This window comes from Bos indicus x Bos taurus, chromosome 6 (genome assembly GCF_003369695.1).
Source record: "Bos indicus x Bos taurus breed Angus x Brahman F1 hybrid chromosome 6, Bos_hybrid_MaternalHap_v2.0, whole genome shotgun sequence".
In the NCBI taxonomy this organism is placed as follows: domain Eukaryota; kingdom Metazoa; phylum Chordata; class Mammalia; order Artiodactyla; family Bovidae; genus Bos; species Bos indicus x Bos taurus.
The window spans coordinates 37,377,202-37,403,987 of record NC_040081.1 but is presented as its reverse complement, the minus strand read 5'-3'; the positions used below and the strand labels follow the sequence as shown (position 1 = coordinate 37,403,987).

Sequence of the window (26,786 nt, the reverse complement as noted above, 5' to 3'; positions counted from 1 at the left end):
GGCCAGAGGATGATTTAAAGGAACACTGCTGCTGCTACGGCTGCTAAGTCGCTTCAGTCGTGTCCGACTCTGTGCGACCCCATAGACGGCAGCCCACCAGGCTCCCCCGTCCCTGGGATTCTCCAGGCAAGAACACTGGAGTGGGTTGCCATATTTGCAGGGAGCGAGAGGACTCATCTCCTTTTGGGGGGAAGGATATCCTTGTCTTTGGTTTCCAGGGAGCTGGAAGCAAGAGAACAGAAACAGAAAAATTACTGAGTATTTCTCCCCATTGATTTGGGAAGCAGCCTTCATCTATCAGGTTGATTTTAAGTGTCTGATTTGCAGATACTTTTCAGCAATACGTTCGTATCACAGTTTGAACTCACCCAGTTAGGCCCTGATACTGGCAGCTGGTGATCATGCTAACACAACAGAGTGCCAGGGCAGTCACATGGAAGTCTGGACTTTTCTGACCTTGGATCCCCCTCTGCAGTACAAGGACAGGGTTGTCTTCATGCCCACCTCCCTGAGTTGCCAGCGTCCATGAGTTACTGCATAGAAATGGATGGGTGCTCCACTGTGGGGAGCTGCTGTGGTCATCTGAGTGCATCGTCAGCCTTTTTTAAGCATTTTCTGTCCTCTCTTATTTCTGGACTCCTGCCCAGGATGCCTTTAAATAAATCAGTGGTCGATAAGGTAGCCCAGAAATTACATCCTGCACATTCTCTTTCACAGCCTTCACAGTGGCTCAGAGTGCATTTGAAATTCTTTTTCATCTTCATAACTGTCATGAGATCTTTGTCCATTATTCATGTTGCTTTAAGTTCCTTCTCCCTTTTTCCTTGATCAGTCTTAGCAGTAGTTTGATGTGTCTTTTCAAAAAGCTGGCTTTCAGATGTGCCAGTCAGATCTGTGGTTTTCTATGCCATTAATTTTGTCTTTCATACTTCTTTCCTTCTACTTACTTTGGGTTTATTATGTTATCCTTTTTCTAACTTCTTAAATGTTCTATAATAAATACACTTAAGGCTATAAATTTCCCTCTCAGTGTATGTCTTTAGCTGTATCCCAGAGTTTTGAGGTTTATCTCACTTTTTAAACCTACTTTCTTTACTGTTTTCTAAATTTTTTGCATTGTCATTAGATAATGTGGTCTATAAAATGTCAACATTCTAGCTATGCTGAAATTTGCTCTGTAGCCTGCTGTGGAGTCAGTTTTAAAAAAAATATTTCCTGTGTGATAGCCAAAAAGTATATATTCTGTTTGATTGTTAAAGGTTTGTTGTTGTTGTTCAGTCACTAAGTCATGTCTGAGTCTTTGTGACCCCCATGGTTAAAGCTTATATATTTAAACTCTAGTTCTGGTGTTCACTGTATGACCTTGGGCAAGGTTCATCACCTTTAAAATGGTATGATTCTCACCTCATAGAGTTGAGGGTGCACACTAAGCATTATATAAACATTAACATTGATTATTGTTCTCTTTTAGCTACTAGTTTCAGCTTATTAATCTTGTTCAAACCTTCCATTTCCTAGCTTATTTTGAGTACCTGATATATGAGTCTCTGAGAAGTGTGTATTAAAATCTCCCATTATAAATTTGCCCGTTCTTCCCTACATTTCTGAACATTTTACCTTATGTTTTCAGGCTCTGTTGCTAGGTCCCTATAAGTTCATTATTAGAGCTTTGTAGTGGTGATTCATTTTACTAGGCTTTCCTGATAGCTCAGTTGGTAAAGAATCAGGCTGCATGCAGGAGACCTGGGTTCAATTCCTGGGCCAGGAAGATCCACTGGAGAAGGGATAGGCCACCCACTCTAGAATTCTTGGGCTTCCCTTGTGGCTCAGCTGGTAAAGAATCTGCCTGCAATATGGAAGACCTGGGTTCAATTCCTGGCTTGGGAAGATCCCCTGGAGAAGGGAAAGGCTCCCTACTCCAGTATTCTGGCCTAGAGAATTCCATCAACTGTATAGAACATGGGGTCACAAAGACTCATTTTACTAGGGTAGAGATATTCATGTTGAACTGAGTCAATTCTTATTTATTGTGATTACTGTTACCATTAGGATTGTTACATCTTAAATAAGAAGAAGTGGGATTTAAACATAGGCAATTTGCTGCCAGAGCCCAAGTTTTAGATGACAGAGGGTCTCTTGGTTGTGGTGAGTGAAGTGAGGAAGCTAGACATGTAAATATCATAGGGTAGAGCATTGCAGGTGGCAAGAACAGCCAGTGCAAAGGCCCTGAGGAAAGTACATGCTTGTTGCTTGGAGGAGGTAAGACCAAGAGTTCAATTATGGACATGTTACAGTTTGAGAAGTTTATTAAGCATCTGAATGATGTCTGGAGGGCAGTTGGATATACAAGTCCAGAGTTTAGGGGGAAACTTGGAAATGGAGATAAACTTTGTCATTAGTATCCATGGAACTAGATGAGACATTAGGGAGTAAGACAGAAAAGAGAAGTCCAAGGACTGAGGTTTAGGGCAGGAAAGGAGGAGGCTTTAGCAGAGGAGACTGAGAAGGAGTAGCTGAGAGAGAGGAGGAAACCCAGGAAAGGGGGCTGCGTGGAGGAGGGAAGGGACAGATATTCCAGTTCTGCAGAAAAGTTTGATTAACTGAAGCCCATGGAGTGACCACTGGGATTTGGCAACATGGGGGTCCTCATTGGCCTTGGCGTTGGTGGCCTTTCCTAGACATTAGAGTACATAGAAGGCAACCAGAGCAGTTTCATTCTGTGTCAGGGAGGGAGGGGAGCCCAAGGCCCCATCTTCCAGTCTCAGCTTTGCCTCTCTTATCACCAAGGGCATCTCTCATGGTCCCTGGAGTCTGGTTTGAAAACCAGAGATGTAACCAGCCACTTTGTTTTACAGCTGATGAAGCTCAGGGCCAGAAAAACACAAGACTGGCAGAGACACATAATTAGCAGAAAGCCCAGGTAGCGATTTATTATTATTTAATGAGATCTCTCAACTAAGAGATCTATCCTAGCCTGTCTTACAGTTTTCTGTGGACAATGGTTACTGTAACAAGTAGAAGAATCAAAATAAGAAAGTCTTCATTTTTCTATCTCTGCTGAAAGAGGAAATGATAACATGAACAAATTCTATTGATAGAAAATTCCAAAGCCTCATTATTAAATCATGATTTCCATATTGTCCTCCCACCATACCCCACTTCTCAAGGCTTCTGATCAAGTTCCATGTTTTCTGATCCTGCATTATAGGATGTAGCAGACTGCCACCTGTAATATGAGTATAATAATAATAGCAGTTGCTCACCCTTATAGACCAGTGGCTGTTGCTGGCACTGTTCTCTGATCTCCACAACAGCCCCAGGGTTGCATTTCATTTCCATTCCTCTCTGATAGAAACCCTGGACAAGCTACATGCTTTAGTTTCTCTCTCTGTGCTTGACTTTCATCAGCTGCATGACATGCTTGCTAGACTGAAAAGCAGGATACAGGCATCAGGGCTGACACTGCTCCTGAGCCAGGCAGTGGGCTCAGCACTGAATCATCACAGGCCTGAGAGCTGCGGGGATTGCCGGAGGCTCTTTCTCCTCCGCTCTCTGGTTTGGTAAACCACAGGTTGGCTCCAGGAACTTTACTTTAGTCTCATCTTACAACTGTTTTTCCCTTAGGATCCATGCTTGAGACCGAATGAACCTTCTCAGACTCTGCCCAGAGGAGAGGAATATCAAGATAAGTTAGCGGCTGAAGAAGGAACCAGCAGCGACGAAGAGGAAAGGTACAGGAGGACAGGCAGGCTTCCGAGGGCTCCAGTGAATGAGAACTCACACTTGAAGGATTCATTCGTTCATTCTGTCCTCACATATTTATCACTGCCCCATGCATGAAGCTTAGGGAGGGAACAGAAATGTCTTGTGTGCCTCCAGCACATCTAAGGACTTTACCTGAATTATTTAATTGTCATACCAACTCAGAGAGACCATTTTATAGATTAAGAACCTAACACTCAAAAAGGTTAATAAACTGCCCCAAATTCAGACAGACCTGGACTGGCCCAAACCTCTGCCTCCTGTTCTTCCAAGTGTTCTTTTACTAAGTGAGGGACATGAGGGAGCTTTGTCACAGAGAGGAACTCTCCCTCCTTTATCACCTATATTAGCTTTTGCTGCTCTAACAAACATTCCCAAAATATCAACGATTTTAGCTCATCAGTCAGCTATCTTTATTCTTGGCTCTGCCAAGCTCTTCTGGTTTTATATGACCTTGGCTCCTGACTAAGAGTCTGATGTTATTGCTCTGCCCCAACCACGGATAGAGTTTAAGTCTGTTCAGATGCCATCCCATTCTGGGACCAAGACTGATGCATTAGCCTCTATCCAGGGCATGTTGTTGTCATGGTAAAGGGAAAAAGCTCAAAAAAGCTGATGAAAACATGCAGTGCCTCTTAAAGCCTACACTCAGGACTGCACGGTCTCATTTTTATCCACATTCCATTGGTCAAAGCAAGTCACGTGACCAAAAACTAATTCTCTGAGCAAAAGGTAATATGCTCTCCACAGGTCTTAGTTTCGGCTGCTATAACAAAATACCATACAACAGGTTATTCTCACAGCTCTGGATGCTGGGGATCAAGGTGCTGACCCATTCAGTTCCTGGTGAGGACTCTTCCTGGTCTGCACATGGCCATCTTCTTGTGTCCTCTCATGGAGAAGACAGAGGCAGCAGACAGTGTGGGAGGAGGTCTCTCTTGTGTCTTTTCTTACAAAGGCACTAATCTCATCATGAAGGCTACTCTCTCATGACCTAATTACCTCCAGTGGCCTCATTTCCAAATACCATCATATTGGTGATTGAGGTTTCAACATGTGAATTTGGGGAGACACAATTCAATCCACAGCATCACATAAGGCATTTGGTATTTGCTGAGCAATAAAGATCTGTCACACCACCTCACAAGTTTCTGATACAGTAGGTCTGGGTATATCCCAACCCTGTGTCTTTTGAGAAAGCTTCCCAGGTGATTCTGAGGCTACCACAGTTATACTTCACTTCCCCACACTAATGAACAGCTGTGTGGGGTCCTGACAGATGACATAGAGTCCATGCTACCATCTGGTAGCTCTTCAAATAGTCCTGGTGAGAGCTTTCTTCCTGACTTGCACATGGCCATCTTCTCATGTCCTCTCATGGAGAAGAGAGAAGCAGCAGATGATGTGGGAGGAGGTCTCTCTTTTGTCTTTTCTTATTAAGACACTAATCTCACCATGTGGGAGATTAGTTGTCATAGTCTATTTGGACTGCTTAGCAAAATCCCATAGACTGGGTGGCTTATGAACAACATAAATTTATTTCTCATAGTTATGGGGGCTATAAAGTCCAAGGTCAAGGTGCTGGCAGTTTCTGTGTCTGATGAGGACTCACTTTCTGGCTTATAGAAGGCATCTTTTCATTCTGTCTTCACAAGGTGGACGGGCAAGGGCCTCTTTTATAAAGGCATTAATCCCATTCATGAGGGTCTCACCTTCATGACTTAATCACCTTCCAAAGGTCTCGTTTCTTAATACCATTAGATTGGGCAGTAGGCTTCAAAATAGGAATTTTGAGGGGACAGAAACATTTATAAGCTGGAATTGAGGAAGCAAAGCCTACACCCCTAAATCATATCAATGGCAATGTTAGGTACCCTATAGTCCTGTGAACTCTCTAGCTAATAATACCTGCCCAGCTCCCTCCAGATTCTGTCTTGGGATCTATGAGATGTGTAACCATAGCAGTTAAAGAGCACAGACTCTGGAGTCGGGCCTCCAGACTAAATGCAGGTGCTGTCACTTACCCCTGGAAGCTACAAATCTTATTCTGTTCAAAACTAACAAAGGGAAAGAAATAATCTTTACTGTGAAAATACTGGCAGGGATTTCAAGAAGTTTCTAAGGGGCCCAGCTTGGGTCATTTGTCCATCCCTGAGCCAGTCATTCTGGCCAAGGAGATGTCTGGCTCTGATGGACCAGGTATGTGTCAAATGCCCTTCCCATGGGCCAGTTAAGGATGAGGGCAGAGTTAGCTGCATCTGAACCTTGTGGACTAAACAGGATCACTATGGAAAGAGAAGAGGCTGCCCCAAGGAGAGGATGCTGGGCAGACCAACAGTAGGTGATCACAGCAACCTTGTCTTTTCTCCTGTGTAGCTTTGTTGGTAAGGAGGTTACTCAACTACAGAAGAAAATGAGGAGGTGTGGGGTCTGTAGGCTTCTTTCATGGGGGTTTTAGTTAGAGTGTAAGAACTGAGAAGTATAGAAAGATCTACGGTCAGAGGCTGCAGAACAGAACAGACACATTGGTTCTTTAGGGGTGAGGTTGCATATTCAGTAGTTAACCCCTTGAAGGTTGCTTGTCAGAGAACTTTTGGCATAGTGGGTTTTCCATTGGCTGTTGATTTAAGGTGGGGGTAGCAGGTCGGATGGGCTTTCCTGGTGGCTCAGTGGTAAAGAATCTGCCTGCGGTGCAGGAGACCTGGGTTCAATCCCTGGGTCAGGAAAACCCTGGAGGAGGGCATGGCAACCCACTCTAGTACTCCTGCTTAGAGAATCCCATGGACAGAGGAGCCTGGCGGGCTACATTCCATAGGGTCACACAAAGTTGGACATGACTGAAGCGATTAAACAGCAGCAGCAGCAGGTCAGAATCAACTTCAGTGGGAGCAGGGGAAGTCAGAAGAGTCTGCTATGACTTGCTTGTGAGAGATGGTAGGATAGGATCAGCTTTTGAGGATACGAGGGAATTTGACACAAGAGAAGAGAGTAAGAGAGGGAAATTCTCATTAGTGGTGTTCCCAGGAATGATGATGTGGTAAATATAATAATAGTAAATATTTACTGAATGCTGGATTAACCCATTTAATTTTCATTAGGTAGATACCATTATTGAAGTACTTCATTTTAAAGATGAAGGAAACTGAAGAACAGAGAGGTTAAGTGACTTGTCTTTCTACTTATTCTGCCAGTAGATGGTAGGATCCAGATAATAGCCTCTCTGGCTCCAGAACTAATGTTTTTAACTATATCTCAACTTAGGGCAGCTGTTCTTATGCCATATGAAGTTCCATAGTTTTCCTGATTTTCTAAGATCACTCTCTCCTTTAATATACTCAGTAAAACGACTGAACTTGCACTTCCAGCTGTGGCAGGGTAACTGGTCCTAGACTTGCCCTCTTTCTGTAGACAACTTTAAAAGTGAGCAAAATAAATAACAACTCTTTTAGGAACAGGGCAATATGCAGAGAAGGACCATGTTCTTTAGAAGAGAAACATGAACTGAATCCCATAATCACTCCACATTTTCTCCTGCCTCTCTGTCTGGGGACAGTGCCAACCACAGTGCAGAGAAGTGGAGGTAAGTTGAGCTGAGGAAGCAGACATCAGGGCTCAGGGCTGCTAGAGCAGCTGGAATTTGTAAGGTAGGGTACCAGAAGAGAAGATACTAAGTGAGGGTATAGGGGACAGAAATCTGTAAGAGTTTTCTGTAGGTCCTTGCCAGGAGCTTGAGTGAGACTCATGAGAGCTAGGAATATGCTGCTGCCATGGTGCTGAGGAAAATGAAGGTACTAGAGATGGGCTGCTAGGAGACATTGGATTCCAAGATCAGCCACAATGAAAAAAGCCTTTCTGAGCTCTATGAGCATTGAGTTGAGACCTCAGAAACAACACATTAGGAGTAAGAAACACACCCTGTGATACGGGCCACACCCTAGAACAAAGGACAATGTTGAACTATACATGCTCTAAAAAAAGACAAATCTGGGCATAAAAAGATCAGAAAGAACCTTGAGTAATTTAACTGGCTGTCACAACAAAACTAAACACTTTTGAAAGGAATTCATAATACAGACTCCTGGTACTATATTATCTACAGTATTGAGCATTTGATGAAAATATTGTAAGACATGCGAGGAATCAGAACAGTATGACTTATAATCAAGAAAAAAATCAGCTAATAAAGCCTAAAATGACCTAGATGTTGGAATTAGCAGACAAAAACTTGAAAGCAATTATATGAGCTATGTTCAGGGAAAGGATTGTTATAATGAGTGAACAAATAGGGAATTTCTGCAGAGAAATGAAAACCTTGAAGCAGTGGAAATTCTAAAGCTGTAAAGTACAATATCCACAATGAAAACCTCATTAGATGTACTTAACAGCAAATTAAAATCACAGAAGAAAAGTTTATTGCTCGAAGAAAGATCGGTAGAAACCCTCTTATCCAAAGAATGAGGGGGGAAATTTTTTTTTAAATGAAGAGATTCTTAGTGACTTGTGGGACAATATCAAATAGTCTTACATGCATGTATTTGGAGCCCACATGTAAAAAGGGAAAGAAAATGGACGAGGAAAAAATATTTGGAAAAAATGACCAAAAATTCCCCCAATTTGATGTGGGACGCCAATTTACATATTCAAGAAGCTCGGTGCACTCCCCACAGAATAAATCTGAAGATAACAATGCCTAGATACATCATAGAAAATCTGCTGAAAACAAAATATATCCCCCAGATCTTACAAGCAGTCAGGTTTTTAAAAAGACAAATTACATACAAGAGACAGTTGGCTTTTCATGAATACTAATGACAACTGACTTCTCATCAACCTTCTAGGCTCATTGTGATGAAAGCCAGAAAATGAAGCAATATCATTAAGGTTATAAATGGAAAAAAAAAAAAAAAAAACCTGTAAAATCTTAATTTTAAATCCAGTGAAAATATCCTTCAAAAATGAGAATGAAATAGAACATTTTCAGGTATATAAAAGGTAAGAGGACTTTTCACCAGTTAAGCTGCAGTATGAGAAACAGCAGTGGAATTTATTAAAGCTGAAAGGAAATTACAGCAAATTTAAAGTTGGATCTACAGGAGAAGATGAAGAGCATCAGAAATGGTAAATGTATAGGTAAATATAAAAAACTACTGCTTTTCTTTCTCTTTAATTTCTTTAAAAGACATATAACTACTTAATAATTAAGCAGTATATTATGAAGTTCACATTGCATATAGTTGAATAATATATGACCATGAGCACAAAGAACGGGGATTAATGGAATTATAGTATTGTAAGGGACTCATATTTTATATGAAGAGGTACGATGTTAACTCTAAGTAGGTTGTGATAAGTTAAGGATACAAGTTGTAATCCACAGAGAAACATTAAACATTAATACAAAGACAAGCTTAAAAAATCCAACAAAAGAACTAAAATGGAATCATAAAATGTCAGGTAGGTAGATAGAAAAAGAACAGAAGAACGATAAGAAAAGGAATTGGGCAATTAGAAAAACAAATAAGATGTGGATTTAAACCCAATCATTTCAATACTGATCATGTAAATGAAACAGAGACATCATTTAAAAGAAAGAGATTGCCAGAGAGGATCAAAATATCCTAGCACGTAGGACATTTACTACATGCTATCTGCAAGAGAGAGATTTAAGTATAAAGACACTGTTATGGGATGAATTGTGCTGCCCCATGCCCCCCTCAAATTCATATGTTAAGGGCCTAATCCCCAATATGAATGCATTCAGAGATAAAGCTTTAAATAGATGATTGATTTAAATGGGGTTATTAGGGTGGCCCTCACCCAATATTTCCTTGTAAGAAGAGATTAGTGCACTCGTAAAGCAGACAAAGGGGCAATCACATGAGGACACAGGGTGATGGAAGTTGGCTATCTGCAAGCTTCAGAAGAGAAGCCTTAGAAGAAACCAAACCTGCTGACTCCATGATCATGGACTTCTAGCTTTCAGAATTATGAGAAAATTAATTTCTGCTTTTTAAGCCCTTCAGTTGGTGGTATTTTGTATGACACACCTTATACAGGCACAGATAAGTTGGAAGGTAAAGGGATAAAATTAGATATACCATGCAAATACAAAATGTAAGGAAGCCAATGTGGCTATATTCATATCAGTGTAGACTTCAGAACAAGAAGTATTACCAGTGATTAAAAAGGGATGTTTCACAACAGTAAAGTGGTCAATTCTTATGGAAGACATTACAATCCTAAATGTGTATTGCCTAATAACAGAGCTTTAAATAATGAAGCAAATACTATGAGAACTAAAGGAAGAAATTTGCAATCATATCTGAGATTCTGACACCCTTTTTTGAATATTTGATTGAATGACTAGACTAATATCAGTAAGGACATAGAAGATTTGAACTACACTATTAACTAACTTAATCTATTTTATATCTGTAGACAATATGCTGAAAAACTACAGAATAAATTTTTTTCAAGGCACTTAAAACATTTGTCAATATAGATAATCTAGTATTCTTCATGAATGCAAAATCCTCAATAAAATGTTTGAAAATATGAAGCAGTATATAAAAAGAATAATACATCATGACCAAGTAGAGTTTATCCCAGCAATGTGTGGTTGATTGAACATTTGAATGGCAATCATGTAATTCATCATATTAAAAAATAAAGGGAAAAATAAATAATCATATCAGTAGATGCACAAAAGCATTAGACAGAAGTTAACATCCTTTGATGATAAAAACTCTTCAATCCATGAATAGAATTTCTTCAGCCTGAAAAAGATCATGTATGATAAACATGCTTAATGGTAAAATATTGGAGACGTTCCTCCAAAACTCAGAATAAAGCAAAAATTCTGCTGTCACTACCTATCATTGTCCTGAAGGTACTAGTCAGCCCTGTAAAGCAAGAAAAAGAGCTACAAATTAGAAAGGAAGAGTAAAAATGTCTTTATTTACAGACAGAATGATCATAATTGAATACTCAGTGTTGTTATGAACATAATTTACTCTGAATTGAGCTATAGATTCAGTTCAATCCCATGTAAAATCCCAATAGCCCTGTTTATAGGAATAAACTGCTCTGAACACAGTTATATTTAGCATAGCTTCCAGAAGTTTTAAGATAACCTAAGAGAATTAAGATGCAAAGAAAGAAACCTTTCACTTTATTAAGTACTTGACTAATTTTTTATTTGTATTAATATACAATTAATACAATGTGCCAGACATAGAGTTAAGCATTTTTTAAGATATTTACTCTATTAATCTTTATAACAATCCATGTGAAAGGTACTAATATTAACCCCATGTTTTGGAAGAGGAAACAGTTTAAAGAGCTCAGACAAAGTAACATAACCATTTACCAGTAGTAGAGCTAGAATTTGAATCTGGGCAATCTGGCTCTAGTGTCCATGGTCTTAACAACTTTGCTACACTGCTCTTAACATCCTGACCTTCCTTTCAGGGGTCCCCTCTGTCTATGTTGCTAGGCCTTTTCGCCTCTGCCAACTCAGAGTCCTTCTTATCATGGTCTTTCTTCACAGTCCAGGGCCCTAACTCCCTAACCTGTGGTCTTCTGGCCTGATGTGTTTGCCAGAGGAAGCAAAATGTCATTGACCTCCCAGCAGTCTCTGCAGAGATGCCCACAGTGCGGCATCCTTTTACACTGTTAAACAGGATAAATACTTAACTTTACAATCAGCCCATCACATTTTAATTTCTCAGCTGGTTTAAAAGCTCAGAACTGAGTATAGAAAAGTCTCCTCCAAAAATATTTGTCAGCATCTCTTCTAGAATGCAGAAACTACTGCAGCTTTAAACCAGCATTGTCTTGTCTCTGCTACATACACAGAAAGGCTATTTATAATCCTCCTGTGTGTACTTGGGAAAAGCCAGTTAAAGCTATGTGTGCTTTGAAAAGTGTAAAGTACTGTATTCAAGTAGAACATCATTTTTTGTTATTTTTTTCCACATTCATGAAAAGTTGTGAAATTAGACTACAGAGACCTCTTCTTTTGAAGCTTCTAGGGATGCCATATAAGTAACTCTAAGCTCTCAGTCATTCTGATAATTGATCATTTATTAAGTACCCACTGAAACAGATACCCAGTGATTCCAGCTGAATATTGACAGTCTCCCAAGTACAACAGCACTTAGAATTGTATGTCAAATAGCTTTTTCAAATCTAGGAGAGATGTCTCTCATTCCATTAGTGCCATCAGAGCTCCCTCCTCCCAGCCCAAGTGGCTGGGATGTTAGCAGGGTGACCATGTCATTTCCAAGCTGGCATCTTTTGTGATTTTGACCTCCATATCTTCAAAGGATCGAAGCACCCATCAAGGAGGGAGGTGACCTGCAGCCTCCATTGGGCTCTTTGCCAAAGGAGAAGGCACCAGAAATCCAGCGTCTGCAGGAGGAGTGGCAGAGCCAGAAGGCCAGATTGCAAGCCCAGGTAGAAGGATGGCCTTGGTGGGGATGCACCCTCATGCTGAGTGAGACCCTGCCTCTCCCTTATTCTTGCAGACAACCTTGGAAATGCATGAGGGGCTCAATTCTTGTCCAAGCCGGGGAGGGCAGTCCAGGTCCAGGGCAAGGTGGGCTTCTTGGTTCTGTTCATTTATTCATTTAACACCTGCTATGAGCCAGGAACTCTTCTAGGTGCTTGTATATTATCAGTGAGCAAACCAGACAAAAGTCCTGCATTACAGGGCTTGTATTTTAGCAGAGGAGGTGGACACTGACAATAAACACTAGACATAAAAAATAAGCACTTACAATATTAGAAGATGTTAAGGGCTTTAGCAAAACGAAAAAACTGAGCAGGATAAAGAAGATTGAGTGGCTGTCTGGTGATGAGGGGTGGGTATAATACCAAATAGGATTGTCAGGGAAAGCTTCTATAAGAAAGGGAGATTTGGGCACATGGGGCACGCAAGGGAGGCTGCTGTACAGATCTCTGGAGTGTTTTCTGGTCCCCTCTTGATTTCTCTTGAATGGCAAACATCCCAGCCCTTCTTCTCCATCCCTGGTATCCATGGCTCTAGCTGAGGAGCCCCTAGGAGGGCCAGCTGTCCCCGGGTCCTTCAAGCTTGCCGCTTCTACCCGCCTCAGCATTCTCATGGGTAGGGGAGGCTCACGCGGGCTGTGGAGACGTTCAGAAAGCTTTGATGTTTAAAGAAAATCCCAGGCAGGGTGAGGGTCCCAGCCTGAGGTTGGATGCCCTGGTGGGCAGGTCTCACAGATGCAGCAGGCCCTGGAGCAGTGTGCCACAAACTACAGGGAGGACCTGCGGGAGCTCAAGCAGCTTTCGGACCACGAGCGGGAGCAGCTGCGGCATGAGCTTCAGGAGACCATCCAGCAGAATCAGGCAGCGAAAGCCCAGCTTGAGGCTGCCCACAAGCGAGCTCTCTGCATGCTTGAGAAGGCTAAAAACCAGGAAGTCAAGGTAAAGGTGTTAACGACGATGTCCACTACCTACTACTGAGCTCTTGCTGTGCGAGCACCTGCTCAGCATTTTGGGAGGAGCCTGTCGTACAATATCTCCAGTCCCCATATTCATCTTACAAGGTCATTATTATCACATTCCCTTTTTCTGGATGAGGAAAGAGGCTCAGAGAGGTTTGGCAACTTGCTTAGGATCACACAGCTAGTAAGAGGCAAGACAAGGATTCAGACAGACTCAGGTCTGTTGAACTTCTGGTCATCTGCACATGACTTTTATATCATAAGACCAACTTCTCTTTCATGACTTGGGCAATATCCTGCAAAACAAATACTAAGAGCCCCCAAAGAGAAAAATAGATACCAGACTCAAAGTACTTGAATTCAAATGTCATCAAACATCTCAGCAGCAATAGGGAAGCTAGAAGATAATGATGCAATTCTGAGAAATTCAATTAAAACCATGAATAAGGGTGATAACTGAATAAAAATATTAGACACATGAAATATTAGGAAAATTACCTCCTATTATCAGTTTATGCCTCTTAGTTCTTCAGTACCTACTTGTGATAATGATCTGTATTTAAGCATTTCTGCTCCTTTACAGAGCACAGTGTTAAGCTTTGTCAGTAGAGGGTGCTGGAGGCACCTTGCAGGAGGAAGGAGGCTTCCCTCCCTGGTTCTGGAAGGTGCATGTCTGCTGTTTCTGGCTTCCACTGCAAACCTGAAAAGTGTCCTGGGTGTGTGGGGACGTTGATGATACTCTGCCCCAGTGACCTCACAATAATCTCACAGCCCTGGCCCAGACCCAGTGACTACCTTCCTGTGGCCTTGTGATGTGGACACCACAGACTCCATCCTCACACTTGCTGACCCTGCCTCTCTCTGAGTTCCTGTCCATTGCCTGCTGTCACCTGTACCTCAGAGGTTTGTTTCTTGCAACCCTCACAAAGCAAACACTGTCTGCTCTGGCAGCCCTCACACCTGCCCTGGTGCCCCCATTCCCTCTGGGCACCTGCCCACCTTGGTTCACCTGCACAGGTGGAGGGTTGCTCCTGCTTGACTCTGGCCTGGGCAACCTGGCCATCTCCATCAGTGAACTACCATCAACCTTCTCCAACAAGGTCTGGATCCCAGGCTGGGGAAGGGCTCCCCATTCCAAGCTTTCCCTTTCTTGGATGGTCTCACTCAGCCTCAGAACACCCTTCAGAGTTCTTTTTGCATCTTCCATACACTTTTCCTCAGGAAGTTCCTTGAGGAATATCCCACCAAAACAAAGGAACATACCAAAAAAGAGGGAATAAAAGAGATCTAGCATACAGGGAATCTGGCACAGGAGAAAGGTTTCAGGAGCCCAGCTGTGCCACTAACAGAGCCTAGACTGGAGTCTAGACTGGAGCATGAGGACGGAGGGCTCCAGAAGAGATGCCTCCATGGAAAAATAGGCTTGATGGCTTCTCTGATCAATTTGGCCATGTGAAAAATTGTAGTGAACGTATTTTACAAAGCTTTTAGAGGTTGTAGGAAGACTTGGCCAAAAATCCAAAAAATAATAATAATAAAATACAGTAGTTATTAATGCAAGGAAAAACAAAACTTTGTATAAGGTAGACTTTTTATTTATTTCTTTATTTTTGGCTGTGCTGGGTCTTGTTTGGTGCACGTGGGCCTTCTCTGGTTGCAGTGGGGGCTGCTCTCTAGTTTCGGTGCACAGACTTGTCATTGCGGTGGCTTCTCTTGTGGCCAAGCACAGGCTCTAGAGCACACAGGCTTCAGTAGCTGTGGTACACGTGATTAGTTGCCCGGAGGCATGTGGAATCATCCCGGACCAGGGATTGAGCCCACATCCCCTGCATTGGCAGGTGGATTCCCAACTACTGGACCACCAGGAAATCCAGGGTAGATTTTAATAATTATAATTTATTTAGCTCAGCAGTAAATGGCATTTACTCACAAGAAGGAAACATTGAATATATTTCACTGTATTTAAAAAAGAAATATAACAATATTTGAGGAATGGAAGAGAAAGAATATATGAGACCAAAATCCTCATCTACCATAATAGAAAGACAATTTGTAATTTCTAAAATAATCAAGTTAAAGCAGAATGGAGATACTGTCTTGTTATTGGTGGTAAATATCAGAAGAAAGAACTAAGAGTTCCAATGGCTACCTCCAATAGACAGGATGCAGAGAGAAGAAGAAAGAGGGCTGGGAGGTGCTAGTTTTCATTTTTAAAAGCGGTATTTGGCTCTTTATACTGTGTTCATGCATTGCCCAGATAAAAATATAAAAGAAGCTTTTAGAAAAATGAGAGAGAAAAGAATGAGATAATGCATATGGACTGCTTGACACTTAGTAGGTGTCAGAATTTGTGAATTCCTTTTCTTCTTTTATTCTCTTAAATCTTTCTCCAGCTTTGCTTTCAGTCTGCAAGAGCTAAGGCTGCCAAGTTCCCCACATTATTCACTGCTGGGTCATGCTGGGTCATGCTGGCCTTTGTGTTGGCTTGAGCTTTACCCCTCCAGGCCAAAGGCCTCAATCCCTTGCAGGAGGCAGAGGAAGCGTAGAGGCCTGTGGTGGGAGAGGGGGGAGTGTGCTCTGTCCATTGGGATGACCCACGGTTCTAAGCCCCAGTCCCTAGCAGCCATGGAACCAGATTCATGGAGTCTTCATTACTGGCTCCAGTCTACTTGGGGTGGTTCCAGAATGAGACCAAAGTGTTTGAAATTCTCACTGGAGATGGTAGACATATGATCATTCCTAATACAGGATAGTCATTGGGAGTGAGATGCCTGGGTTCAAATTCTGGGTCTGCCACCCACAAGGAAAGGGAGCTTAGGCTTCCTTGTGCTTCATTGTTCCCTATTCATAAAGTGAGGCTAGTCACATGTACCGTACAGAACCACTGAGAACATCAAAAGAGAACTCACCAGAAGTGCTTAAAGCAATACATGACTAACACAATACAATACAATACTAACTACAGCCCATAGACTGTAGCCCCCCAGGCTCCTCTGTCCATGGGATTCTCCAGGCAAGAATACTGGAATGGGTGCCATTCCCTTCTCCAGGGGATCTTCCTGACACAGGGATTGAACCTGGGAATCCTGCATTGCAGGCAGATTCTTTACTGTCTGAACCACCAGAGAAGCCCCAGGGCAAACAAAAAGTTGGAGCAATTTGCCAGGGATGAATGTCTGGCTTGATATAAAATCTGGCCAGTAAACCTTGCATGATCCTCACTGCCAAGGACTTCTGAGCCAGAAGGCAGGCAAGGCTGACCTAAAAAGAGATGGGCTCCATTTTTTGCAAACCTTTGCTTCAATCTCTCCATTCACATTTCCTTGGGATTAAAATGTCACCAATTGGAGTGCTCTGAGCCTTGCAGCAAGTACAAGAAGGGGAAAGTATCAGAGAGTTTGAAAAGTACAAGACTTTTCTGTCTAGATAAACTCACCAGGGGACCACTGAGTTTCCCATGATAGGAATAAGACTGTTTCTCCCCATTCGCTGGGGAGCAGCAAAGCAAAGACGCTGCTGCCTTCTAGTAGCTGCCGCGTCTGCTCTTTCCTGATGGGAGCCCCGTGCATTTGATGCAGTCCCATTTCTCACTGTTCCTGGAGGTTGCTTGAGGGAGCAGGAAGGGCTTGGGCCCTGGATACCATCACCCATGGGTTACAATCCTGCACCCACCATTACTGGTTTTCAGTTAGGGCACTTTATTTTTCTCAGCTTGTTTCCTCCTAATCCTGTATCTTTTCTGTGTGACCTTGGGAAAGCTAATTCATCTCTCTCAGCCTCAGTTTCCTCACCTGAAAAGTGGGATGTGTTAACTGGAACTCTTTGTTGCAAAAGTAATAGAAACTATTAGTTTTTTGTTGCTGCTGTAGCAAAATTACCACAAACTTGGTGGCTGAGCACAACACAGATTTATTATCTGACAGTGCTGGAAGTCAGAAGTCCTAAAATCAAGGTGCTGACAGGGCTGTGTCCCTTCTAAAGGCCCTAGAGAAGAACCTGTTTTCTTGCTTTTCCTAGTTAGTGTCTGTCTCTTTCCCCCACCTCCTAACACCAAATCCCCAGTGATGGTTCCAGTTTTGAACAGCTGTCCACTCTGGTCCAGTCAGCTGTGAACCAGCTAGTTTCACACAGCACAAAATGGCTGCTGTGGCCAGGTCCTTACTGTCATTCCAGATGAGTAGGGGAGCAGTCACTGTAGCCTGATAAGCCCTCCATTGGGGAGTAGCAAGTGCTCAGGGATGCCCCCGACAACGAGGAAGAATTAGGCAAAGGGGACAGGTCTCCCCCTCTGTGCACTTTCATGCCTCCGTCCTCCCACTTGTGCCCACAGGCCACAGAAGAACGCCTGAAGAAGGAATCCAGCCACAGCCTCCAGATCCAGCACCAGGCGCACCGGCTAGAGATGCAGGCCTTGGAGGAAAAGGCCCGGCAAGAGCTCCAAGGGGAGTTGGAGAGGATCCAGGCTCAGCAGGCACTGCTGTTAGGTATGCATCAGCGGTGCACCCATCAGGGGTTGGGGCAGCAGGGTGGGGGGTGGTAAGGACCAGGGTGACTCTCCTGGCTCTGCCACCAACCAGCTGCGAGATGTGCATCAGGTCACACACAGCCTTGTTTTCCTTTTCTATGAAGTTAAGTTGCACTTGTCTGTCCATCATAGAAGTGTTGTATGGATTTGATGAGATATTAAATATAAAATGCTTAGCATATAAATGAGCCCACTAACTCATATAAATGAGTTAGTGCAGATAATATTATCATCATTATCTTCGTCATCATTACTGAGCATTAGCCAGATCTCAGCCTTTGTGAGAGTTTCATGCCGCTGCTGCTAAGTCACTTCAGTCATGTCCGACTCTGTGCGACCCATAGACGGCAGCCCAGCAGGCTCCCCTGTCCCTGGGATTCTCCAGGGAAGAACACTGGAGTGGGTTGCCATTTCCTCCTCCAATGCATCAAAGTGAAAAGTGAAAGTGAAGTCGCCCAGTCGTGTCTTAGCGACCCCATGGACTGCAGCCTACCAGGCTCCTCCATCCATGGGATTTTCCAGGCAAGAGTGCTGGAGTGGGGTGCTATGAGATGGCCTCAAACTCTCATTTCTAAAGATTTCTGTAAAGCTGGGGACTTAAGCCCCCAGGATTCTGGGTGTGCCTCTGCTTTTTTCCCTGCCTTCACATTCTCAGCAGGAAGCTCAGTTCCTCTTCAGTTTTCACAGCAAAAACTTGTCACACAAAGCATTCTGGAAGTTTCCAGAGGCAATATAGATCTCCAGAGTCAAACTGCATGGGCTTGAAGCCTGACTGTTCAATGTGCACTAGCTGTGTGACCTCAGGCAAGTTGCTTAAGTGCTCTGTGACTCAGTTGCTCGTCTGTAAAATGGGAATAATAGTATCGCCTTCATTGGGCTATTACAATTACATGAGTATATACATGGGAAGTGCTTAGAATAGCGCCTGGTAAATGCTGTATAAATGTTTACTGTCATTACTGCTGAATATTCCACCTTTGCATGGCTGACTGTAAGGGGCTCTGTCTGTTTTTGTAGATCATCTCTATCCCTCACTTTCTCCTTTACTCTCATCTTCTTTCTCACTCTTAAGAGCAAGACAAATGTTCTCCTTATTTCATGTCTAGCATTAAAGACCATATAGACCTTTTAAAAAATTTCTTCAAACCCTGACAGCGCTCTCCTTAAGAGAGTTTTAGGAAGAGTATTTTCTTTACCTCCATAAGTGAATAAGATCTACTTGCTGCTTGATTTCATTAGACAATATGACATGCTCACTGCATGTCAGCACATCAGCCTGTCATGTTTCCAGATGAAGGAGAGAAAGAGTCCCACAGATTTCCCAGTTAGCAGCTACCCTGGAATGGAGGTGGCCACGTGGGAAATGCCAAAGTTTGTGCATCTTAAGAAGACACATTATACAAGATAAAACCCAGGTTGTACCACACTTCTCAGGAACCAGACGCCCCAGACTGAGATCAGGCTGGACAACCCTGATGAGTCCACAGCAATCATCTTTGCTGCCCCGTCCCTGGCCTCTCTGACCCCACAGCAGCCTGGTCCTTACCTGGATGAAAGATTCTAGAGAGACCCTGGGGACAGACTGGCATGCTCAGCACAAGTCCCAGGAAGAAAGGGCTTTGTGGACTCTGTAATGATGATAGCAAATCGTGGGCTTTGTGGGTGGCACTGGGTGGGGGGAGCACAGACCACCACCAGGTGATACTAGGACTTCCTGGTCCAAGTTACTCCCCTTCCATCATCCGTGTGAGACACACCTGACATGCAGTATAGGTCACTGTGTGAGGAGCGGGAAGGGTGAGTGTCCACCGGGCTGCCTGACGCACTGCGGTGGGTACCTAGATGTGCTGGTTGAATAGGTGGATTGGCAGGTGGAGGGATGGGGGTGTAGATGGGTAAATGAATGGATGGTGAGGAAATATGAGAAAAGAGGGGCAGGTAATGAATGAACCCTCTGTAGTTCATGCTTTGCTAAAGGGTTTTATTACACATATTTTTATGATGAAGGATTTCAAAAATTGGGTTGTGTTTAAGCTGTAGAAATCACTATTAAAATCCTAGAGGAGAAGGAAGATGATGAAATAAATTTTTCAACAGAATAGCATCAGAATAATTAAACTTTTATATGTGTTTAAATACTGTCCTTTCAGGGAAGCATAGTAAACTTGTGGGAAATCTTTTACAACTGGGACACTTTCATAATATCATTAATTTTCACTCTAAACATCTTTTATTTATTTTACAAATATATGTTGAGCACTTGCTCTATACTGAGTCCTGTACTATGTATCTTATGGTGTCTGGGATTATTGGAACAATGTTTCAAAAGTAATTTGCAGTAACTAAAATATAAAGTCTCAAAAGTCCATAATGGAAAATAAAGTATCAAATTTACTAGCACTTGAAAATCATATTCTCTTTAAAAATTAATAACTCACTGAATACTGTCTACTCCATCAGAAAATGTTCTTTTCGAAATGATTATTTTATTTGCCTTTTGATCATGCTGGGAAGTGTCACACTATCAGAAATCACCCACAATCCTCAGAGGAGAAATTGTACTTCCTGGTTGTACTGGTCCCTGAGTTAAGGAGGGCATGTACGTTTCTCCTGGATGATTCTGGTTTTCATAATGACTCTGTTGGGATGATATGCCATCCCCTCCCTGCTGTCCACAATCCAGCTAGGAACTTACATCCATGAGAAGGAGAACCTGTGATTGTTTGTCTCCTTGAGAATTAGCATAAATATATGTCAACATTTCCAATTTGAGACCTGTACTTCAAGAAGAGGCCACTGGGTCATATGCTAATTCCCTGTTCTTAATTTTCTGTCTTGGTGCTGAGGCCAAGTGTTGCCTCAGGGTTCAGCTCTGGATTCAGGCTGTCCCAACCCCGATCCTAACCAACTAGCAATGGTTAAGCAGGTGATTCTGAGGGAAGAAGAACCACGGAAAGTGTTGAATTCTGACACTATGACTTATTAGCAGTATAGCTCTGGGCTGCTCAGCCTTTCTGAGGTTCTGTTCCTTCATCATAAAGTGGGAGGGATAATACTGGATAGGATGGTTGTAGGGTTTCACTGAAAACACTTTTTAAGGGCTTAACACATTTAGTACTCTATAAATGGTATTACTGTTGCTGTTCTCTTGAAACAGGTAAGTTTGGGGAACGTGAACCAACACCTACAGCTGCTCCCCACCCTAACCCACCCCAGACTTTGGCCTCAGCATGCCCCTGACCTTCCACTGCTCTTCCTTTTGCAGAGTCCCTGAGGCAGGAGCTGGCAGAGCAGCGGGCTGCCTGCTCTGAGCACCAGAAGGACCTGGAGGTGCTGCAGACTGAGCTGAGGGCCCTGGACAGCATGGGCAGACGCCAGGCCATCACCCAGTGTCCAGGGGACAGCGAGGACCATGCTGGGACTTCAGAGGTCAGCACCCCTGCCCTGCCCACACCCTTCTTGGAGCAGCATCAGGGAGAGGTTCCAAGTGCTCTTTCACCCCCTCTCCTTTCACAAGCCTGGGGGATACTTCATGAGCCTGCAGGTTCCCATCTCTGGAAAGCAAAAACAAGTTTTAAGTACAGCCTGTTATTTTAAATTCAGATGAAATAGCATCTCAGGGTGTTGGTGACAGACAGGCGCTACAGACGGCCCATCTGGGTCACTCCATTGACCTGCACAAAATTTCTCAGAACACCTCACCAAACAGACTCCTGCCTAGATGTCCCTTGTTCCCATGAATGGGGGATGTCTTTCTGTCACTAAAGCTCTGAACTTTCTGGTCAGACTTGGCCCATCATTCTCCTTCTTGCCCATCCATAATTCCTACCTTGCTAGGTAGCACAGGGACCCCCTAACAACCCAGACATCTCTCCCTAGCCCACCACATTGGGCCTCAGGTATCCATCTAAGGCACCTCTGTCTAAAGCCTTCAGTGGCTCCCTGCTGCTATCAGAATAAGCTCCCAGTGCCCAGTCTGATGTTGAAAAGCCTTCAGCCACTGGCTGCATTTCCCTCTCTACTCTAAATGTGGCCTCTGCCTCCTGCCTCAGTGCCTTTGCGTGTGCCCTCCCCCCTGCCTGGGACCCTTCCTCCCTTTTCAGTGCCCAGCTGATCCTTCCAGGCTGGGGGTCTCCCATCCACACCCATGACTTCTCTCCACCCTCTGAGTGCCTGGAGCACTTCCTGTTACTGCAGCTCAGCTGGCACCCCCATCTACTGCCTGTCCTGTTAGGGACCCATCGCTACATGGATATCCTTGTTTCCTCGACCGGACTACGAGTCCTTTTAGAACAAGCCATGTCTGTCCATCTCAGTCCACCCCAGCCCCAGCACTTGGCACACAGCTCTGCGCACAGAAGAATCTCCACCAGAGTACACAAATGGCCATGACTAGTTGGTGTCCCAGCCCTGCTGAAGATCAGAGGAACATGGGGATCATTCATTCCAGATTTTGCTGGTACTGAGAATCTGAACACAATTTCTGTGTTGAATGAGAATTATTAACAACTGATATATCACAGTGAGTTCAGCTCAGTTGGTAAAGTCTGCTGCTGCTGCTAAATCACTTCAGTCGTGTCCAACTCTGTGCGACCCCATAGACAGCAGCCCAACAGGCTCCCCCGTCCCTGGGATTCTCCAGGCAAGAACACTGCTGTGGGTTGCCATTTCCTTCTCCAATGCAGGAAAATGAAAAGTGAAAGTGAAGTCGCTCAGTCGTGTCCGACTCTTCGCAACCCCATGGACTGCAGCCTACCAGGCTCCTCCATCCATGGGGTTTTCCAGGCAAGAGTACTAGAGTGGGGTGCCATCGCCTTCTCCGTGGTAAAGTCTAGCAGAGGAAAAACAGAACATGATCCATTAAATGTTCTAGATTGGTGGGAGCCACCTGGACCTATGGTAGGGGACAGGGGAAGTGTGGGATGGTGACAGCTGGTGGCTGGAGGGTTCAGTGATAGGCCCACTGCAGTGAGTGACAGGCTCACCTGAGGGCTATAGATAGAGACTCAGGCTGGGTGGAGAGACAGTACCTGGTCATCAATGTGCTGGCCTCACCTACATCTCACTGGAGGGAAGCCCTGAACACTCATGGAGAAACAGCAGACTCTGGATGATCTCCCACACAGAGAAGAAATGTATTCATAAGAAGGAATAACTCCAGGCAGCAGGAATGAAGGGGCAGCAGTGAGGGGGCAGGCAGAATATAAGGATGCACTGATGGATACCACTGCAGGTAAGTGGTGTTCCATCCACTGGGATCTTCTGAGAGCCCCATGAAATAATTCTCAAATCTGTCCCAGCCAAGGACAGAGAGGGATGGACTTACCCGTCAGCTTCTCTCTCCTCTAGTCAAGGGTGGCCCCACAGAACCTTAACTCAGCACTTCTGGGTCACACAGATGTGAGTGCCAGGTGGTGCCCATGAGTGTCCCACACCATGTGCGCCCCAGGGCTGGAAGCAAGAAGTATGGGGCCTAGGCCACGCATGCCCCATCTGCAATGCTGTTCAGTCTTCGTGTGGAAGGAACAGGCGCACAAACCTTCAGGCACGTTTGCGTGGCCTTGAAAACTGCTACATTCACCAATCGGGGATTAACTGTGCCCCCATTTAATGTTGCACATAAATCTTTATATTTCTGTCTGGACCTTGGCATTTCAAGCATCATTTCACAGCAGGCATTCATTTGGCACCTACTGAATTCCAGATACTGTGCTAGGTGGTATAGAATTGGGAAGATTCAAGTGGAGATGGCTCCTTCCTTTTCTCCACCTGCTGGTCTGATAGAGAAAAACAGCACTTCAGCAAATCAGTGCACTTCTGTGTAACCTCTACACAGATGGGATCTGGCTCTCAGAGAAAAGAAAGCTCATTGCCTCTCCCCCAAGGAGATGAGAAAGTATCACCAAGGCAGGAATGATTGGGTGTGGAGGGCACTCTAGGTAAAGAGACGGGCGAGGGCAAGTGTGGGGCAGTGGATTATAACTGCGGTGGCCTCAGAATCACCTGGGAAGCTTTTCTCAGAAGACACAGGGCTGAGATCTATCCAGACTCACTCTTCCAGAATCTTGGGAGGAGGTGTGATAGATCGTTATCTTTCAGCAAATATTCACTCTCCCCTTCCTCTGCCCTCTGTGGTGTTGCCCCAGATTTACATGTTAAAACCCTAATCACCAATATGATGGAATTTGGAAATGAAACTTTGGGGGATAACTAGTGAATTAATGTCCTTACAAGAAGAGACACGAGACATCCCCCCCGCCCCCCGCCACCCCCCACTCCCACACACACATAGACTCCACAGAAGTGGAGTGTTGGGCTTGTTTTGATTGAAGCCACATTCTTGGCTCACCAGAATCATTCGACTTTTCTAGAGCCAAATTTGGCCAACTCTCAAAGCTGAAAACTTCAAGAGACTAGACATTAGCTCCTGAATCAAGTGCGGAATTTGGGCTCTAAGCTGGGTCTTTGCCGCGGTACATCTATGGCCCTTGTCTGCCATTGAGTCTCCTGCAAACGGTTCTTCTGGCTGCTTTCTCCCCAGAAGGAGGGCGGCCCGGGTCAGGCGGGCTCCCCCAAAAGCAAGAGCGCAGCGGAGCTCCAGCCCAGCGAGGGATGCAGCCTCCGGGAGGAGAACTCGCAGCTCAAGGAGGCAGTGAAGCGGCTGCAGGCCGAGGTGGAACAGCACCAGCAGGAGGCGCTGCAGCTCCGCGACCAGAGCAGGTCGGTCTGAGGCTCCCAGCTTCCCTCCCTCCCTCTCCCCCAACTCTGCCCCTTAGTGAGCCTCTGGGGTTTAAGATTAGGTTACACCATCGGCATCTTCCCAAAGAAAAGACTCCCTAGTAGCCAGGACTTCACTGGTGTTACTCCTTTGACCCATGGAAGGTATCAGTGGTCTAGGAATTCTAGATCTCAAAACTGCTGCAGAGGATAAGCCCTGAAGTAGAGGGAGGGGTCGATGCTGGGTTTACCCTATTTCCCTACAGATCAGGAAATTTACGGAATCAAACTTAATACCAAAAGTATCCTTAAAACCAGCCTTAGGGAGATGGTGCAGTGGCATAGTTTAAAAAACAGTGCTGTGTGCTCCTGTTAATAGCTGTGTGACCTTGGGCAAGTCTGCTAACCTCTCCTACCTGTAAACTAGGAAACACTACCTCTCTTGGGGCTATTGTAGATGCAGTGAAACATATTGGAAGATGCTTACCACGGACTGACCCTGGTACTTGGTAAATTGTAGTGATAACTATGATTTTCTTATCTAGCTTGGATAGCCCTTTTTCCATCCTGAATTCACAGCCTTTTTTCACCTTGATGGAAAGTTTATAACTACAACTTTAATTTTGTTAATGGATATAGGACTTTTCAGGTTATCTGTTTCTTCCTGAGCAAGCTTTGGTAATTTGTATCTTTGAAGGCACTTATCCATTTCACCCCAGTGTTTGAATGTCCCTGCTGCTGCTGCTGCTAAGTCGCTTCAGTCGTGTCCGATTCTGTGCGACCCCATAGATGGCAGCCCACCAGGCTTCCCTGTTCCTGGGATTCTCCAGGCAAGAACACTGGAGTGGGTTGCCATTTCCTTCTTCAATGCATGAAAGTGAAAACTGAAAGTGAAGCTGCTCAGTCATGCCAACTCTTAGCGACCCCATGGACTGCAGCCTACCAGGCTCCTCTGTGCATGGGATTTTCCAGGCAAGACTGCCGGAGTGGGGTACCATTGCCTTCTCCGTTTGAATGTCCCAGTTTCCAGCATAAAGATCAAGTGAAAGTAGGCCTGAGAATAGCCATGAACCCACTTGCCAAGATGGAGCACCTTAAATTCAATTAGGGACTCACCTTTTAACACTGGAATAAGGACACTGGACCCGAGTAGGGGTTCCTAATTATTTCCGGTTACAGCTTCCTCCAAATGAGGAAAGCAACAGTTCCTCTCCTGGAGAAGGGTATCCTCACACAAAAATATGCATGTACTTTTGGAAGGTGTCAGGCCCTCAGGCTGGTCTGTGGATCCCTTAGTGCCCCACCCCAAGGTTAAGAAAAGTGATATTAATAGCTGATGGTCAAATATATACTTTGTGCAACGGGCTGTCCTGGACATGGATTAACATGTTTCATCCTTGCAATAACCCTACAAGGTAGCCCCTATTGTCAGTCACACGGAGAAACTGAGCCAAGCCTAGCTTGCCCAAGGTCGCACAACTAGGAAGTGATGGGGGAGGTCATGGATGGACACTGGTAGCCTAAATGCTGTTCTCTTAGCCACTCTCAGACCCTGCCTTTCCAGACTGGACTGCAGGTCTCCCAGCTCTCAGAGTCCCAACAGTCGGCAATTCTGGTTAAGAATCTCAGCCTCCAGGCCTCCCCACCTGCTCCCCAGTGTTTTCTGGGACTCCTTTCCTGAGCTGTCCTCCCACCTTTCCCCTTGAAGACTGCCCTTTGTGCTCAGGTCCTTCATGGAATGCTGGGGTGGAAGGTGCTGAGAAGGTGTCCTGCAAGATGGGTTTATTCTGGTCCCCACAACTCAGAGAACCCAGGTCTCCTTCCCACCATGTCCTGACCTCAGATTCTGCAGGCCACCCAGCAGAGTGGGGAGAAACTCCAGTACCCTAGAAGTTCAGTTGCTAGATGCCTGAGCAAGCCCAGCTGTGCTTCTCCTCCCACCCCACACCCCCACCCCTCCAGGCTGCTGGAGGAGGATCAGCAAGCCCAGCGGGCCCGGGAGGTGGAGATCCTGCGCCAGGAACACCGGAAGGAGATGCAGGCCATGGTGGCTGATTTCAGCAGTGCTCAAGCCCGGCTCCAGGCCCGGCTGGCTGCCCTGGAAACCGAGTAAGTGAGGCTTTGGCCCCAGGCTGGGAGGGACTTGTAGATGTACCATTTTGCTAGGGGGACCAACTCATCCCAGTGTCCCTGGGACTCTCCTAGTTTTATAAGTAGAAGTCCTGAGTTCCAGAAGCGCCTCAGTTCCAGGCAAACTGGGAAGGTTGGTCACCCGTCCTTTTATGAGAGACAACATTCCTGTCTCATGCAGG

At 44.7% G+C, this 26,786-nt stretch overlaps 1 protein-coding gene across 2 annotated transcripts in view; it reads left to right on the top strand.

Annotated features, from left to right (window-relative positions):
- Positions 1 to 26,786, top strand: part of FAM184B (family with sequence similarity 184 member B) — a 122,305-nt gene that overhangs the window by 86,367 nt on the left and 9,152 nt on the right. Inside the window, exons 8-14 of one of the 2 annotated variants that reach the window (XM_027544135.1) lie at positions 3,625 to 3,731; positions 12,090 to 12,219; positions 13,000 to 13,212; positions 17,563 to 17,716; positions 21,023 to 21,186; positions 24,299 to 24,477; positions 26,437 to 26,583. In XM_027544135.1, coding sequence (XP_027399936.1) covers positions 3,625 to 3,731; positions 12,090 to 12,219; positions 13,000 to 13,212; positions 17,563 to 17,716; positions 21,023 to 21,186; positions 24,299 to 24,477; positions 26,437 to 26,583 — 1,094 coding nt within the window. The remainder of the gene's footprint in view (positions 1 to 3,624; positions 3,732 to 12,089; positions 12,220 to 12,999; positions 13,213 to 17,562; positions 17,717 to 21,022; positions 21,187 to 24,298; positions 24,478 to 26,436; positions 26,584 to 26,786) is intronic. The other variant, XM_027544136.1, reaches the window with a different exon arrangement.